This window comes from Nipponia nippon, unplaced genomic scaffold (genome assembly GCF_047370975.1).
Source record: "Nipponia nippon isolate SJK-2023a ecotype South Korea unplaced genomic scaffold, ASM4737097v1 scaffold_2, whole genome shotgun sequence".
Taxonomy (NCBI): Eukaryota; Metazoa; Chordata; class Aves; order Pelecaniformes; family Threskiornithidae; genus Nipponia; species Nipponia nippon.
The window spans coordinates 22,726,862-22,740,000 of record NW_028262336.1 but is presented as its reverse complement, the minus strand read 5'-3'; the positions used below and the strand labels follow the sequence as shown (position 1 = coordinate 22,740,000).

Here is a 13,139-nt window from a genome sequence, read left to right as displayed (position 1 = left end):
TTGCTGAAAGTAGACACACGGTCTCTTTTGGAAGAAATGGGAGAGTGTGCTGGTTTTGGCTGAGACGATAGATAGAGTTGGGTTAATTTTCTTCAGAGTAACTAGTATGGGGCTATGTTTTGGATTTGTGCTGAAAACAGTGTTGATAATACAGGGATGATTCTGTTATTGCTGAGCAGCGCTTACACAGAGTCAAGGCCTTTTCTGCTCCTCACACCGCCCCACCAGTGAGTATGCTGGGGGTGCACAAGAAGTTGGAAGGGGACACAGCCGGGACAGCTGACCCCAGCTGACGAAAGGGGTATTCCATACTATATGACGTCATGCTTAGCATATAAACCTGGGGGAAGAAGAAGGAAGGAGGGGACGTTCGGAGTTACGGCATTTTGTCTTCCCAAGTAAGTGTTATGTGTGGTGGAGCTCTGCTTTCCTGGAGATGGCTGAACACCTGCCTGCTACTGGAAAGTAGTGAATGAATTCCTTGTTTTGCTTTGCTTGCGTGCATGGCTTTTGCTTTACCTATTAAACTGTCTTTATCTCAACCCACGAGTTTTCTCACTTTATATTCTTCTGATTCTCTCCCTCATCCCAGCGATGAGTGAGCGAGCAGCTGTGTGGTTAAACCACAACAGAAAGCCAAGAGGAAGCCTCTAACTGACTTAATTTCTGAATCTCCCACTTTCCACCAGGATAGCCTGTGGATCATAGTAGCAACGCACTATGTTTACCTTGAGCTCATGATAAAATAGTAGTTCAGCCTTTTATGTGGAGTGAATAGAGAAATGTGACCACTTAGCATATGATTAGTTATATATTTAACACTCATACTATATCAGGCAGTAGCATTCTTGCTCTTTAGTTGTAAATCTGTATGAAGATGCTCAGATGACACATAGATGATGATCAGAGGAGAAGCAGATGTACATTTTCATTAAGGATAGATATGCTGTGGGAGGGAAAAAAGAAGGGAGATCGACCAATCATAAGCTGTTGCATCTTATTTAGTTGTTACAGTAGGTGTTTCCTCACAGTTTGTAATTTATCCATTAGTCTAGGACCAGAACCTGATGGGTAATGTTATCTATAGTTTAGGCCTATCAACAAACTTGACCCTTACAGATGGCTATATCAGTGAATTAGTAGAGGTCTAAAATGTTACCTTTTCATAAGAGGAGTCTTAACAATGTAAGTACTCAAAAACATATAATAACAAATTTGCAGTCTTTAGTCTTAGGGTCTTAGTGACTTGCATCCAGAACATCCGCAGCAGTGCTTTGGGATCCCACTTGAAGTCTTCACCGAAGGCTATTTCTTGTAAAGCTCTTAGCCCAGCAGAATGGAAATCAGAGTGGGTTAAATTTCTCTGATTCTCAACCAGGGTATTTGAACTGAATATTTTAAACCTGATTTGAATAACTTTCACCCGGTACTGTCACCATAATGCCTTCAGTATAGATACATGCAGGGAGCTCATACAGATGGAAACAAAAGGATGAATGCACCAGGATACGAAATGAGAGCAATTGAATGCTGGAGGTCTGCCTTTCAGAGAATGAAGGAAGTCAAACAAGCCATCTGGGGCATGCACTCAGGAGGCACGTCCACAGATTCTAAACCAGTATGACTCCCAGTTTCAATCTTCAGCTCTGTATTTGCAAAAAGCCTGCCTCTGGTTTTCACATTCTATTTCAATAGAGTAGCGCCTAACTCATGAGATTTCAAGCCTGATGTGATGAATTGCATCTGTCCAAATGGTGAAGCAAGAACAACTGAAACAAGAGTTGGCCCAATGCCCTAAAAAATTTCCGGATGAGCATTTATCTCTCTTCACAAAAGGTTGTCTTGTACAGCTCTGCATTTTTGCCTTCCTACATAATTACTTGCCATATATGTGTATGTCTGTAACTGTAGATACAGGCTACTTTTTATCTTTTAATTTGTTTTTCTTCTTAAATTATTCTCTTTTCTGCATGTCTGCAAATATAAGCAAAATGAAAACCAAATAGCTCAGTATAAGATCTGTGCTTTCTTAGCTACTCTTACCTTGAGGATCTGTGTTATAAAATCAAGAAACTTCTTCCTAAATGTTTCAGAGTAAATATGCATAGCAAAACCCCCTCAAAAGCCACAACCCAAAATCAAGAGACTAAATCAGTCTGAATGAAAAACACATCTTTCTGAGTTACTTAGGTGTTGATTCCTTATTATATCATGTCATTTTTCTAGCTCTTCAGTCGTTCTGGAGTTTTCCAGATAGCTATTATTGTAAATAGGCATTTAAAAAAAAAAGTAATTCTCCATAGCTGGGACAGGGTGCTTTTGATCATTACTTTCATAGTACTTTGCACATGAGGTTTGTCCTGCTATTTCAATTTTTCCAGCTGGAGAACCTGAGGCACAGGAAGGATGAGAACTTGCCCCCTTACAAGGAAACTAGCAAGTGAGCCACAGAGCAAATGCAAGCCCATGTGTGGCAAGCTAGGCCTCTCAGATGTCTATTTTTGTATAATCACATTAGGAAAGTGTCACTAGGTGGTAATTGACAAAATCTGTTAGTGTTCATCAAGTTTGTAGGAAGAGTAAATGAGAAATCTCTTGTTAATTGGCTTCTAAACCATAACATTTTTCATGAAGCTCTTCATAGCCAACCCTACTTTTCTAATATGTGAAACTAACCCGAAATTATAACTGAAAAGGAGGCCTGGGAAAACCCTTCAAAAAAGACTTTTATATATTTCACAGTAAATAGAAAATCTGCATACTAAAGGTCTTTTCGTTTTAAAATCTTGAATCTTATCTGTCCTCTGGTGTTTGTTGGCATGCCTTTGTGTGAGCCTTGTTTGGGTTTTGTTCGGGGTAGAAACTAAGTTATGTTAAAATGTACCTTTCAAATTCACTGGGCTGCAGGATCAAACTGCAAAATTACTAGAATAAATTGAAATAGTCAGAAGTATGAGCAATGAAAGAGATGCTTGACATTTACAAATATGAAGCTCTGGGCTCAAAGAAAGGAAATCAAGATCTTGGTCACAAAATGACACTACCTCTTCATTTGTGGTGAATTTCAGCTTATCTCTTTGGTACCAACTGCTGCTTGCTCATGTAACCAAATATCACAGCATTCACGTAAGAGCTATGGGAAATTAATTGTGGGTTGGGAGGCAATATTATTCCAAAACCAGTCTAATTTCAGGTATTTCATAATCTGAAACAATTTGAGACTCAGTTTGGTAATTATTCTTTAGTGTACAGGCCCAGAGTGTGAGGTTTTCGTTTGTTTTCTGTTTTTTGTTTTTTTAATAATTTGATTGTGACCCTCAGGATTCTGTTCCAAGGTCCCTAAGTAAGATGCTTCCATTCAAAATATAGTCAAAAAGAATTACTGAATTTTGTAAATTAATCCATCTGTAGAGAAAATCAGTGTTTTCCAAGAATTTCTGTTTGTCTTTTGATAATCTGAGTAAGCTGACAAGATTTGCCTTGGAGTTAGCTGTATGTTCCAGTGGTCTTAGGCAGAAAGAGTTTTCTTTCTAGTAGATGATAAACTAAATGGAAACAGCAGCCTGCAAGAGAGCATTTCCCGAGTCTATCATAATCATTCAGACCATGCTTTTGTTTTGTTGGTAAACATCATTCTTTAATTCAGAAAACAGTTTGTACTGGGCTGGGGAAGCCTGTCTCATTTGATAATGGGCTCTGAATCCAGTGGATTATTGCAGGGATTTTATCTTGCAGTAATCTCCAGGGAGAAATGTACAAACAGCTGGGAGAGCAAGGAGGAGCTGCATTGTGCAGCAGGAGTTTGTGGAGCAGAATTGTGGGGTGCTGGAGTGGATCTCAATACCAACATGAATCTATTCTGTTTTTCTCTGGTAAGTGTACACACACATGTTTTTATTTAGTGGATTGCTGATTTGATAAACTGAACTGGTGGGTGTGTGTTTGGATGAAAAAAAAAATCAAGGTGTTGTATCACAAACTCTGCAAGGGTTGTGTAACAACAGCGAGTCTCTCTAGCACAGATGAAAGAGTTTATGTATGAGAAATTATACATAGCAAAATATGATTCAGTAAAAATAAGATGAAGCAAAAAACATAATAAATGTACTGTGCACTATCTGTGACTATTACAAAAACATGTAGATTTAAACATGAGGCATTTGACCCCAACACAGTAAAATGCCTCATATGTATTTTAAAATTACTGAATATATATGTATGCTATAATGTGCTTTAAGCTAGTTTTTTTGAGATACTAGTATCTGTTTTCCTTCTTAAGTAGTTTGGGAGAACTGCTAGAACTTTTCAAGCATTAGTTTTCTATTAGCCAAGCATGAATACATAGTCACCAGGGCTAATCCAGTCATATGGCAATATTTACTCACAGACAGGAGCTGATTTAAGACACTCTTCAGTTGTTTGGTTTTGTTTGGGGTTTTTTTTCACTTTCTCCCCCCCCCCCCCCCCTTCCTTGCCCCAAGACAACTGGTCAGAATGAAGAGGTAAATGAGGATAGGGAATCCATGGAAACTCTTTCTGTTTTCAAAGCTTAACCATCTGCCAATACCAATTCTCAGTATTAGTAAAGGTAATCAGATGAGTATATTTGCTGTGTTTACATAGCACAGTAGATCTGTTTGCCCATTTTTCATCTTTTGTCCAGATATTTAGTATATCTTCCCCATATGTTTAGAAAGGACAATAAAAATCAATATTCAAACTGCATTGATACAAATTCAAATAGGGGAGCTGCTTTGTGTTCACTGTTGTTTCTAATTGCTAATGCTATCTTAGTGCAAAGTACTGGTGTTCTCCAGATCATAAGGATTAAAACCTGTTTTGGAGTACTTAAAGTAAAATGCAGTGGTATTTTAGGATTCTGTGACAAGAGTCACTCATAAAAAATAATTCCCTGGGAATTCAATGACACTTTTGATCATAGTTTAATGTGAATACCTGTGTATTTGTTCAAAGTTAATGAGGACTTTGTGGGACTGTCTATAACAGCTTGAAAAGACTCATTTCTGAAGTTCTTTGGGACAGAACTATTCTGTCGATATTTTATTGTTTCATTGGGGCAGCTTCTTGCTTTCTATGTAGTTCACTTTTTAAAAAGCTGTTGAGCCTTGATCAGCTGAGAAATTAGCATTTAGACAAAATGTGAGGTAGATTATGTGGCTGAGAGTAGGTCAAGTTGCAGTTTCTCTGTTAAACTGGGTATGTAGCAACTGGCGTTTCTGTGAGGCAGGTAATGTCTGCAGTAATAATGGATGGTTCCGACAAGTGAAAGCTAGTGCCGTGATAGTTTCTGTAATGAAATAATTAGTTCTGTTTAAAGATATGCTGCTAAGAAGATAACCTTCGTTCTTTACAAGCTTTCCATGGAAGCCATTCTGTCCGCTTTGATAATCTTTTAGGCACCTAGCAAAACACCTCACAAGTTACTAGAATCTAAAACTAATTCATAGGTCACTAATGTATTTCATAAAACTCAGAGCCCTGGGCAGTCCTGCCTATGCATGCGACACAGTGCAGTTTCTTTCTGTAATCAGATTGTCTGGCTTGGAAATGAGCTAGTGATCCAAGTATGTACACTAGCTACTTTTACTCTGTTGTCCTGTGACTGTGAAAAGGCTAGCAACAAAGTGGTTGAAGTATCAATATAAGGGTATTTTTCTCTTCAAGAGAGTCAAGTCAGAAATAATGCACAGCAACAAAATAATTAGGCTTTAAAGGCAACTTTTAAAGATACTAGAGGAGCCAGCTCCTTAGTAGATGCAAATAGCCACTGATGAATAGAAGTCACTGCTGATTTACATCAGGTGAACATTTGCAGTAACTGCTAAACCTGAAACCATGGAAGACATGTTAGACTATTGGCAGACAGAACAAAAAGAGCTGGCCAAAAAAATAGTATTCTTGTGGAAGTATTTTCCTCATATAGACTGACTGATAAGATTTCTGACTGCAATGACTGTGTGCTTGTGTGTACACGTGTGTGTACATATGCATATATTTTTAAAGTACATTGTTTTATAGCTCAGACAATAGTTTTCTACCCTACGGAGTATAGTGGTTAAAGTAAGCTACAATCTGAGGGAATGACAAGAGCATTCTGTTTAAAAACAGAGTAGAACCAGAATTCTGGCTGATCCAAAGTGGTGGAACACTGTGGTAGTTAAAAGAACATCAGTTCATGCTGTTGGATTTGACTCTCTTTGGGTTTGCTTCCATACCTGTCCATAAAACTGAGACATATTTTTAGCATGAGAAACATAGTGTTATGGGCCAGTCTAGCAAGTGGTGACATTGAGGCTGAAGACACTCAAGTGTCACAAGATGGTTGTAAGGGCTTTGGAGCCTGGACTGGACTCTGTCCTTCCCAGGGAAGCAGACTGAAATTACTCCAATCTGTTGCCAACTTTGAAGCCCTCTGTTGCCACCTGAGAGCCCTTTGATCTCCTAGTATCTGTGCTCCAGCATGGGGTCTTTCCCCAGCAGTACTTTGTGTCCTGAGTTGACTTCAGAATGATTTGGTTTCTCAACTGAGATTAATTTTGTATCAGACTCATTGCCTTGGTCTCAGGGGATTTGCAAACAAATTAGACTTGCCTTCAAAACCTTGTGTCCCTTTTCCATTTACAAAATGATCGAAAGCATAAATGTCGCTTCTTTTGTAGACATATCATGTTAAAAGGTCAACATTAGACACTGAATTTGCAGTGTCTTTTCTATCTTATGGTGCTTAGCATGTCAGACAATTAAATCAGAACAATACTGTTTGTATTATGGACAATATACAGAGAGTTGCCCAAATCAAGCATTGCTTCTGTATGAATTGCAAGAAATTATGTCACCAAACCATCTGTTTTGATACCTTGCCTAATAAATGGCAGCTTCCTATATATCTGAGAAATAAAAGGTATTATTGAATCATGAAGTCCTTTAGTTAAGGTAGAGTTTTGGGGGTTTTTTACATTATTTTCCTGAATCAACTCTCCAATATTGAGGACATACACAGTGGGGTTAGTGCCAATTCACCTGGAATACTACTAGTTAATCCTGTCCTGGGTTATTCTCTTTTCTGATAGGGTATACTTTTACTGGTTTCGTAGCATTTACTCCTTGAAGCAGCAGACTTGTCTCTTTGGATGGGGCCGTCTTTGACCATGGTTGTACACTTAGCCCAAATAACAGGTTTTTCAGATATTTCTCTACTTTTGGACTCACAAGGAAGACAGAGGCTCCAACTCTATTGAAAAAGTACACACATCCAGGAACAAGTCCAGGCATTGAGCCTCCTTAGCATGCAAGAACCTGTGTGTGCTCTAGCAAACCCTCCAAAACAAGGTGGCTGCATGCAACCTGCCTGTCAAGTAGGGTTTTGATGGTGTTTTAACAACTTTGCTGATGAGTCGTTTGGATGTCTGTTAGTTGACATAAGACAAGTGTGGGCCAGGGACTGTTCTGGCAGGGGGCACCAGTGCAGGTGATCATGTTACAGTAGCCTGGTTCATTCTTGTCCATCATTCCATTTACTAAGAGAGGTACAGTCAGATGTATTTCTATTTCAAAGAAAAACTGTATTTCAGTAAAGTTTTCTTAAGAGCGTGGGTGTGAGGGGCATGAAAGTCTTCCTTACACAAGGCAATACTTAAAGGCTAGATCCTGCCACCTTTGGCCGTGAACAGTAGCATTAGTAATGGAACTAATGAAGACAGGGAAGAATTTCAGATACTCAAGAGGTGCCGACATTTTGTATATCAGAAACCTGTGCAAGAAGGGCAGTAGGGAAAGAAGGCAACACTCCTAATCACAGGGTTGCTCAGATCAGTTATTCAAGTTGAGCACTGATCTTAGGGTTTAAGCCAAATAAGATCCCTTGCATTTGTCTATTTCTCTTCCATATGGTAGTTTTCTAACCACCACTTTTGCTAGTAAAACATAAAGTTAAGTACTGAGTGAAAGTCTAATTGTCTTAGCCATTTTCAGTAGCATTGAACTATTTATATATTTTATTTTGATAGTTGGTTTAAAGATATGCTGACAGCACAATGTAAAATACATTACATCTAATGTTATAAACTGAAACAGCCCTTGGCACTAACTAATGTTTCTATGGTGAAAGATGCAGTGAAAGTAAGTATTAATAAAAGTGGTGCAATAGATATATTACTAATTAGATGGAGCCTCCATATGTTAAAGAAACCCTAGAGTAAATAGAAGGATGCTAATGCTGCTGTGGCTATTGGAGCGTAATGTTACTTAGAAATGAATTTGACTTAAAAACATGTGTTTTAACAAAGAAGGATTACCTGAATATGGAAAGACCATTCTCTGAAGTGTAGTGTGAGCAGAAGAGATCTGAGTGGTTGAGCTCTGTAGTGCTTCCCATGTAATCATCTTCATATACTCCTTGGTTATTTTAGCTGGATTGCTATCAGCCCACAATACACAGGAGTTCACATTGAAACACTGAGCTCGAGAATGACCTGACTGCACTACTAAATGCATCTCTCTTGGCCTTATGATCGATCTAGTCTCTGCATGCCATGATAATAATATGCAAAGAAAAGAGCTACAGACAATTATTTTCTTCTAGATCTGAACTAGGACCTTTTCTCCCATAAAAGTCCTGAGGCAAAGGGCTTCAAAAGACTTTCTCATCCCATGGAGAAGAAAGGAAATGTACTAACTACTCCAGAACTAAGTCGATGTTTTCTTCTGCTCTCTCTCATATTGCTCTGTGCTATTTAGTGTGATCAGGACTACTAAAGGAGTTGATATGTGAAATGGAAAACTACTGACATTATGTTTTTTCGTATAAAAGTAGACCTAACTTAAAAAAAAAAAAAAAGGAAAACAAGAAAATTTCATTTTTGCTTAAATACTTTGAGTTGCCCTGAAAGAAAGTTATTTCTTTCAGTATTTACCTTCTACAAGGGAAATATATTCCTACAAAGTATAAAACCAGTCAGCAAAGAAAATTCTTTTGTAAACTGCAGGTGCGTTTTCTCTTTGTTGGATGCTTTCTTTCCAGTCTTTTGTGCTTTCTTGTGCATGCTTCCTTTCTTGCACTCACTTTCTTGGACGTCCTCTCTCGTGCACACTCACTCTTTCTTGTGCCTGCTCTTACTTGAGGCCACTCTCTCATGTGCCCTTGCTTTTTCTTGTGCCCTCACTCTTTCCCACACTTTAGCCCTTTCTTGAGCCCATGCTTGCGCTCACTCTTTGTATTGCTCAAGCTCTCTCATTCTCACATTCTTTTTTTTGGTGCTTTTTCTCATGCTTTTTCATTCTCACACACTCTCTTGTTCTTGCATGCTGTTTCTCATGACCCTTCTCAGTCTCTCTGTTTTTCTTGCACTCTCTATCACTCTTTCTTTCTCTTGCTTTCTCACACACACTACCTTTCTCATGCTTTAGCTCTTTCTCATGTGCTTTGTTGCACACCCTTGCTCTCTCGCACATGCTCATGCCTCCTCTCACTCCCACGCCCTTTCTCATGCCCGATGTTTCTCACACCTTCACACTTGCTTTTTCTCACATGTGCGCTCTCTCTCTTTTTCTTACTTGTCCACTCTTTCTCTGTCACGCTCTATCTCTTTCTCATTCTCTCTCACATGAACTTGCTCTTTATCCCATGCTTGCTCTTTCTTGCACATGGTCACAATCTTTCTAATGCCCACTCCCCTTCTCACGACCTCACTCTCTTTCTCACTCACCTTCTTGCACTTTTCTCACACCTGTATCTGCTTTCTCACACCCCTTTCTTATTATTTTGCACATTTTCTTGTGACTTTGTTCTCACTCTTTATCGCACCCTCACTTTATTGCACATGCTTTCTTTCTTTTCTGCCATGTCTTTCTTTCCTGCACACTCTTACTCACATGGCCTCTCTCCCTTTCTCTCTCTTTTTCTCTCCCTTCCCCTTTCCCCCCTCCCCTTCCTTCTCTTCCCCTTCATTCCATCCTGCTATCCCTCTTTCAATCATTCTTTCTCTCATGCACATGCCCACTCTTTCTCACATGCTGGTGCACTTGCTCCATGTCTCATGCCCTCGCTGTCCTCACAACCTCATGCCTTTTCTTGTGACCCTGCACTAACTCTTTCTCACATACCCATGCTTGGATTCTTGCACAAGCTTTTTATTATGCTCTCTCACTTCTTTTGTGCTATCTCTGTCTTTCCCTCATACATTATCTCTCTCCTCCCTCTTCTTGAGAGCTTTCTTTCTCGAAAGCTCTCCCCCCCTTTATTTTTCTTGCTCTTTCTCTCTCACAGTCTCTCTCATGTGCTTGCTCTTTCTCAGTCATTCTTTCTTGCACCCGCTCCTTTTCTTGCACCCTTACTCCCTTTCTTGTGCCCTTTCTCATGTCCCTACCCCATTTCTTGCAACCTTGTGCCCTTTCTTGTGACCTTGCTCTTTCTCATGCCCTTGCATGCAATTTCTTATGCCACCTCTCCTCATGCAATCTCTTTCCAGCACACTCTCTTTATTCACATGCTCTCTCTCTCCCTTTCTTGACTGCTCACTTTCTCACTCACTCACTTACTCACACACTATCTCTTCCCCTTTCTCTCTCTCTTATGCACACCCTCTCATGCCCATTCCTTTTCTCATATCTTCACACCCTTTCTTGCAGCTGCATGCCCTTTCTCACAACCTTGCACCCTAACAACCTCACATCTTTTCTTCCATCCTCACATTCAGTCTCACAACCTGATGCTTGCTTTCTCAGATATGCTTTATTTCTTGCACCGTGCCTCTCTCTTTCTCTTTCCACCTTTCTCTCACATCCTCTCACTTTCTCTGTTCCTTTTCTTGCACGCTCATGCCCCCACTCTTTTTCTCCTGTGTTCCCTTTCTTCTATACACTCATGCTTTCTTCTGCACTCCCTTTCTCAAGTGCTCTCCCTTTCTCATGCTCTCACTTTCTCATGTGCTTTCTCTGTTTTTTGCACTTGCATTTTCTCACATATTCACACATATTGCACCCTTGCCCTCACTTTCTCTTGTGTCCACCCTTTCCCCCACTCTCACACTCAGTCTATTGCTCTCCCTCTACCTCTCTCTCCTGTTTCCTCTCTTTTCTCTCTTTCTCTCTCCTACTGACTCCTCTCCCTCCTTCTCTCTCTTTCTGTCATGTGCACTCTTTCTTGTGCATGCTCTCTTTTTCTCATGTGTGCTTGTTATCTCATGCCCTTTCTCTTGACTCTGCACTATTTCTTGCAACATTGCACCCTTTCTTGCAAACTCATGCTTGCTTTCTTACCCACTCACACTAGCTTTCTCGCATGCACTTTCTCTTTTGTGCTCTCTTGCCATTTCCCATATTCCCCTGTTTCTTGCTCCCTCCCCTCCTTCTTTCATGCTCTCTCTCTCTTTCTCCCTCTCTCCATCTTTATCCTTCTTCTTTGTGTACCCTTTCTTTTTCTTGCAAGTGATCATATTCTTTCTTGTGGCCACTGCCTTTCTCACATCCATGCTTCTCCTTGCACTCGTGCACCCTATCTTGTACCTTTATGCTCTTTCTTGCAACCTCACTCTCACTCTTTCTCATGCTCTTGCACTCACTCTCTCATGTGCATGTTCTCTATCCTTTCCACACTCTCCCTGTCTCTTGCACACATGCTCCCTCGCTCCTTCTTCCTTGAGTTCTCACTTTCTCTGTTTCACTCTTTCTTTCTCTTCCCACTTCACTGTTTTGTCTTTCATTTTCTGTATCCTTGTCTCCTTCTCTCTATCTTCCTCTCTCTTTTGGTCTCTTTGCATGTGTCTCTCCTTCCATTTCTTGCTTTATGCCTCTCTCTCACTCCTTACCTCATTCTCTCTCATGTGCGCACATGCACTTTCTCACATGCACTTGCTCTTTATCACACATGATCATGCTTTTCCATGCTCACTCACTCTCTTATGCCTTTGCTCTTTCTTGCAGCAATGCACCCCTTTTCATGCCCTTGTACCCTTTCTCATGGCTGTGCCCCCATTCCTATAATGTTACCGTCTTTCTCGTGACCTTGCACCCTTTCTCGCAACCTTGTTCATGCTTTCTTATGACCTTGTGCTCACTTTCTCACACCACCTCTCTTTCCTAAACGCCCTTATTAGTGCAGTCTCCCTCACAATCCCTACCTCACCCATTCATGACCTGCCTCATTATCTGCCTTGCTTTTTCCCTTCTTTCTCTCTCTTATGCCTTCCCTCTCCCCCTCTTTTTCCTCTCTCTCTTATTCTCGTGTCGTCTTTTTATTTCTTTCCCCCTCTCTCCTCATATTCTCTTATCCCTTTTTGTCTCCCCCTTTGTCTCTCCCCATCACTCTTTAACATGCTCATTCTTCACCTCCCTTTCTTGTGTCCTTATTAATTTTTTTACCCTTCCTCGTTCTCACAACCTTGTTCTTTCTTGTGTGCTTGCTCTCCCTTGTTTCTTGTGTGCTGGCTCTTTTCCTTGTGCCCTCAGGCCCATCCTTTCTCATGCTTACTCTTTCTCATGCAAGCTTTATGTCCCTCTTTCTTGAGAGCTTTCTTTCTTGGGGGCCCTTTATCTCTCTCTGTATCTTTCTCTCCCTCTATCTAGCTCTCCTTCTCACATGCACTTGCTTTTTCTCACAGTTGATAATGCTCTTTCTTGTGACCTCACACCCTTTCTCTCAACGTTATCCTTGTTCTTTCTCATGCTCTCACACTCATTTTCTCATGTGTGCTTTCTCCTCTTCTGCCATACTGTCTCTTGGTTTCTGGTGTGGTCCCTCTCTCAAACTCTTTTTGAGCTTTATCTCCTCCCTGCCCCTTTCTTCCTCTTTTCCCTTGTTCTTCCTCATTCTTTCTCTCTTTCAGAGACTATCTCTTTCTTGCCATCTCTCTCACACACTCAAACTCTTTCTTGCACACTTGCTTTTTCTCACATTAGCTCTCTTTCCTGTGCCCTCACACCCACCTCTTATTGTGCCCTCTCTTTCTCACACATGGTCCTGCTCTTTCACCCACTTCTCTTCTCACAACCTCACTCTCTTTGTTGCACTTTTCTCATTCATTCTGTCACTCATTCTTAGGCTCTTGTGCTCACTTTCTTGGACTCCCTCTCTCTCTTTCTTGAGAGCTTTCTCACAGGTGCTCCTTTTCTACCTTGCACGC

At 40.5% G+C, this 13,139-nt stretch overlaps 1 protein-coding gene across 1 annotated transcript in view; it reads left to right on the top strand.

The window, feature by feature from the left end:
* Positions 1 to 334: 334 nt before the first annotated feature.
* Positions 335 to 13,139, top strand: part of SAMSN1 (SAM domain, SH3 domain and nuclear localization signals 1) — a 96,839-nt gene continuing 84,034 nt past the window's right edge. The window contains exons 1-2 of the mRNA XM_009477147.2: positions 335 to 398; positions 3,736 to 3,872. Coding sequence (XP_009475422.2) covers positions 3,849 to 3,872 — 24 coding nt within the window. The 5' untranslated portion in view covers positions 335 to 398; positions 3,736 to 3,848. The remainder of the gene's footprint in view (positions 399 to 3,735; positions 3,873 to 13,139) is intronic.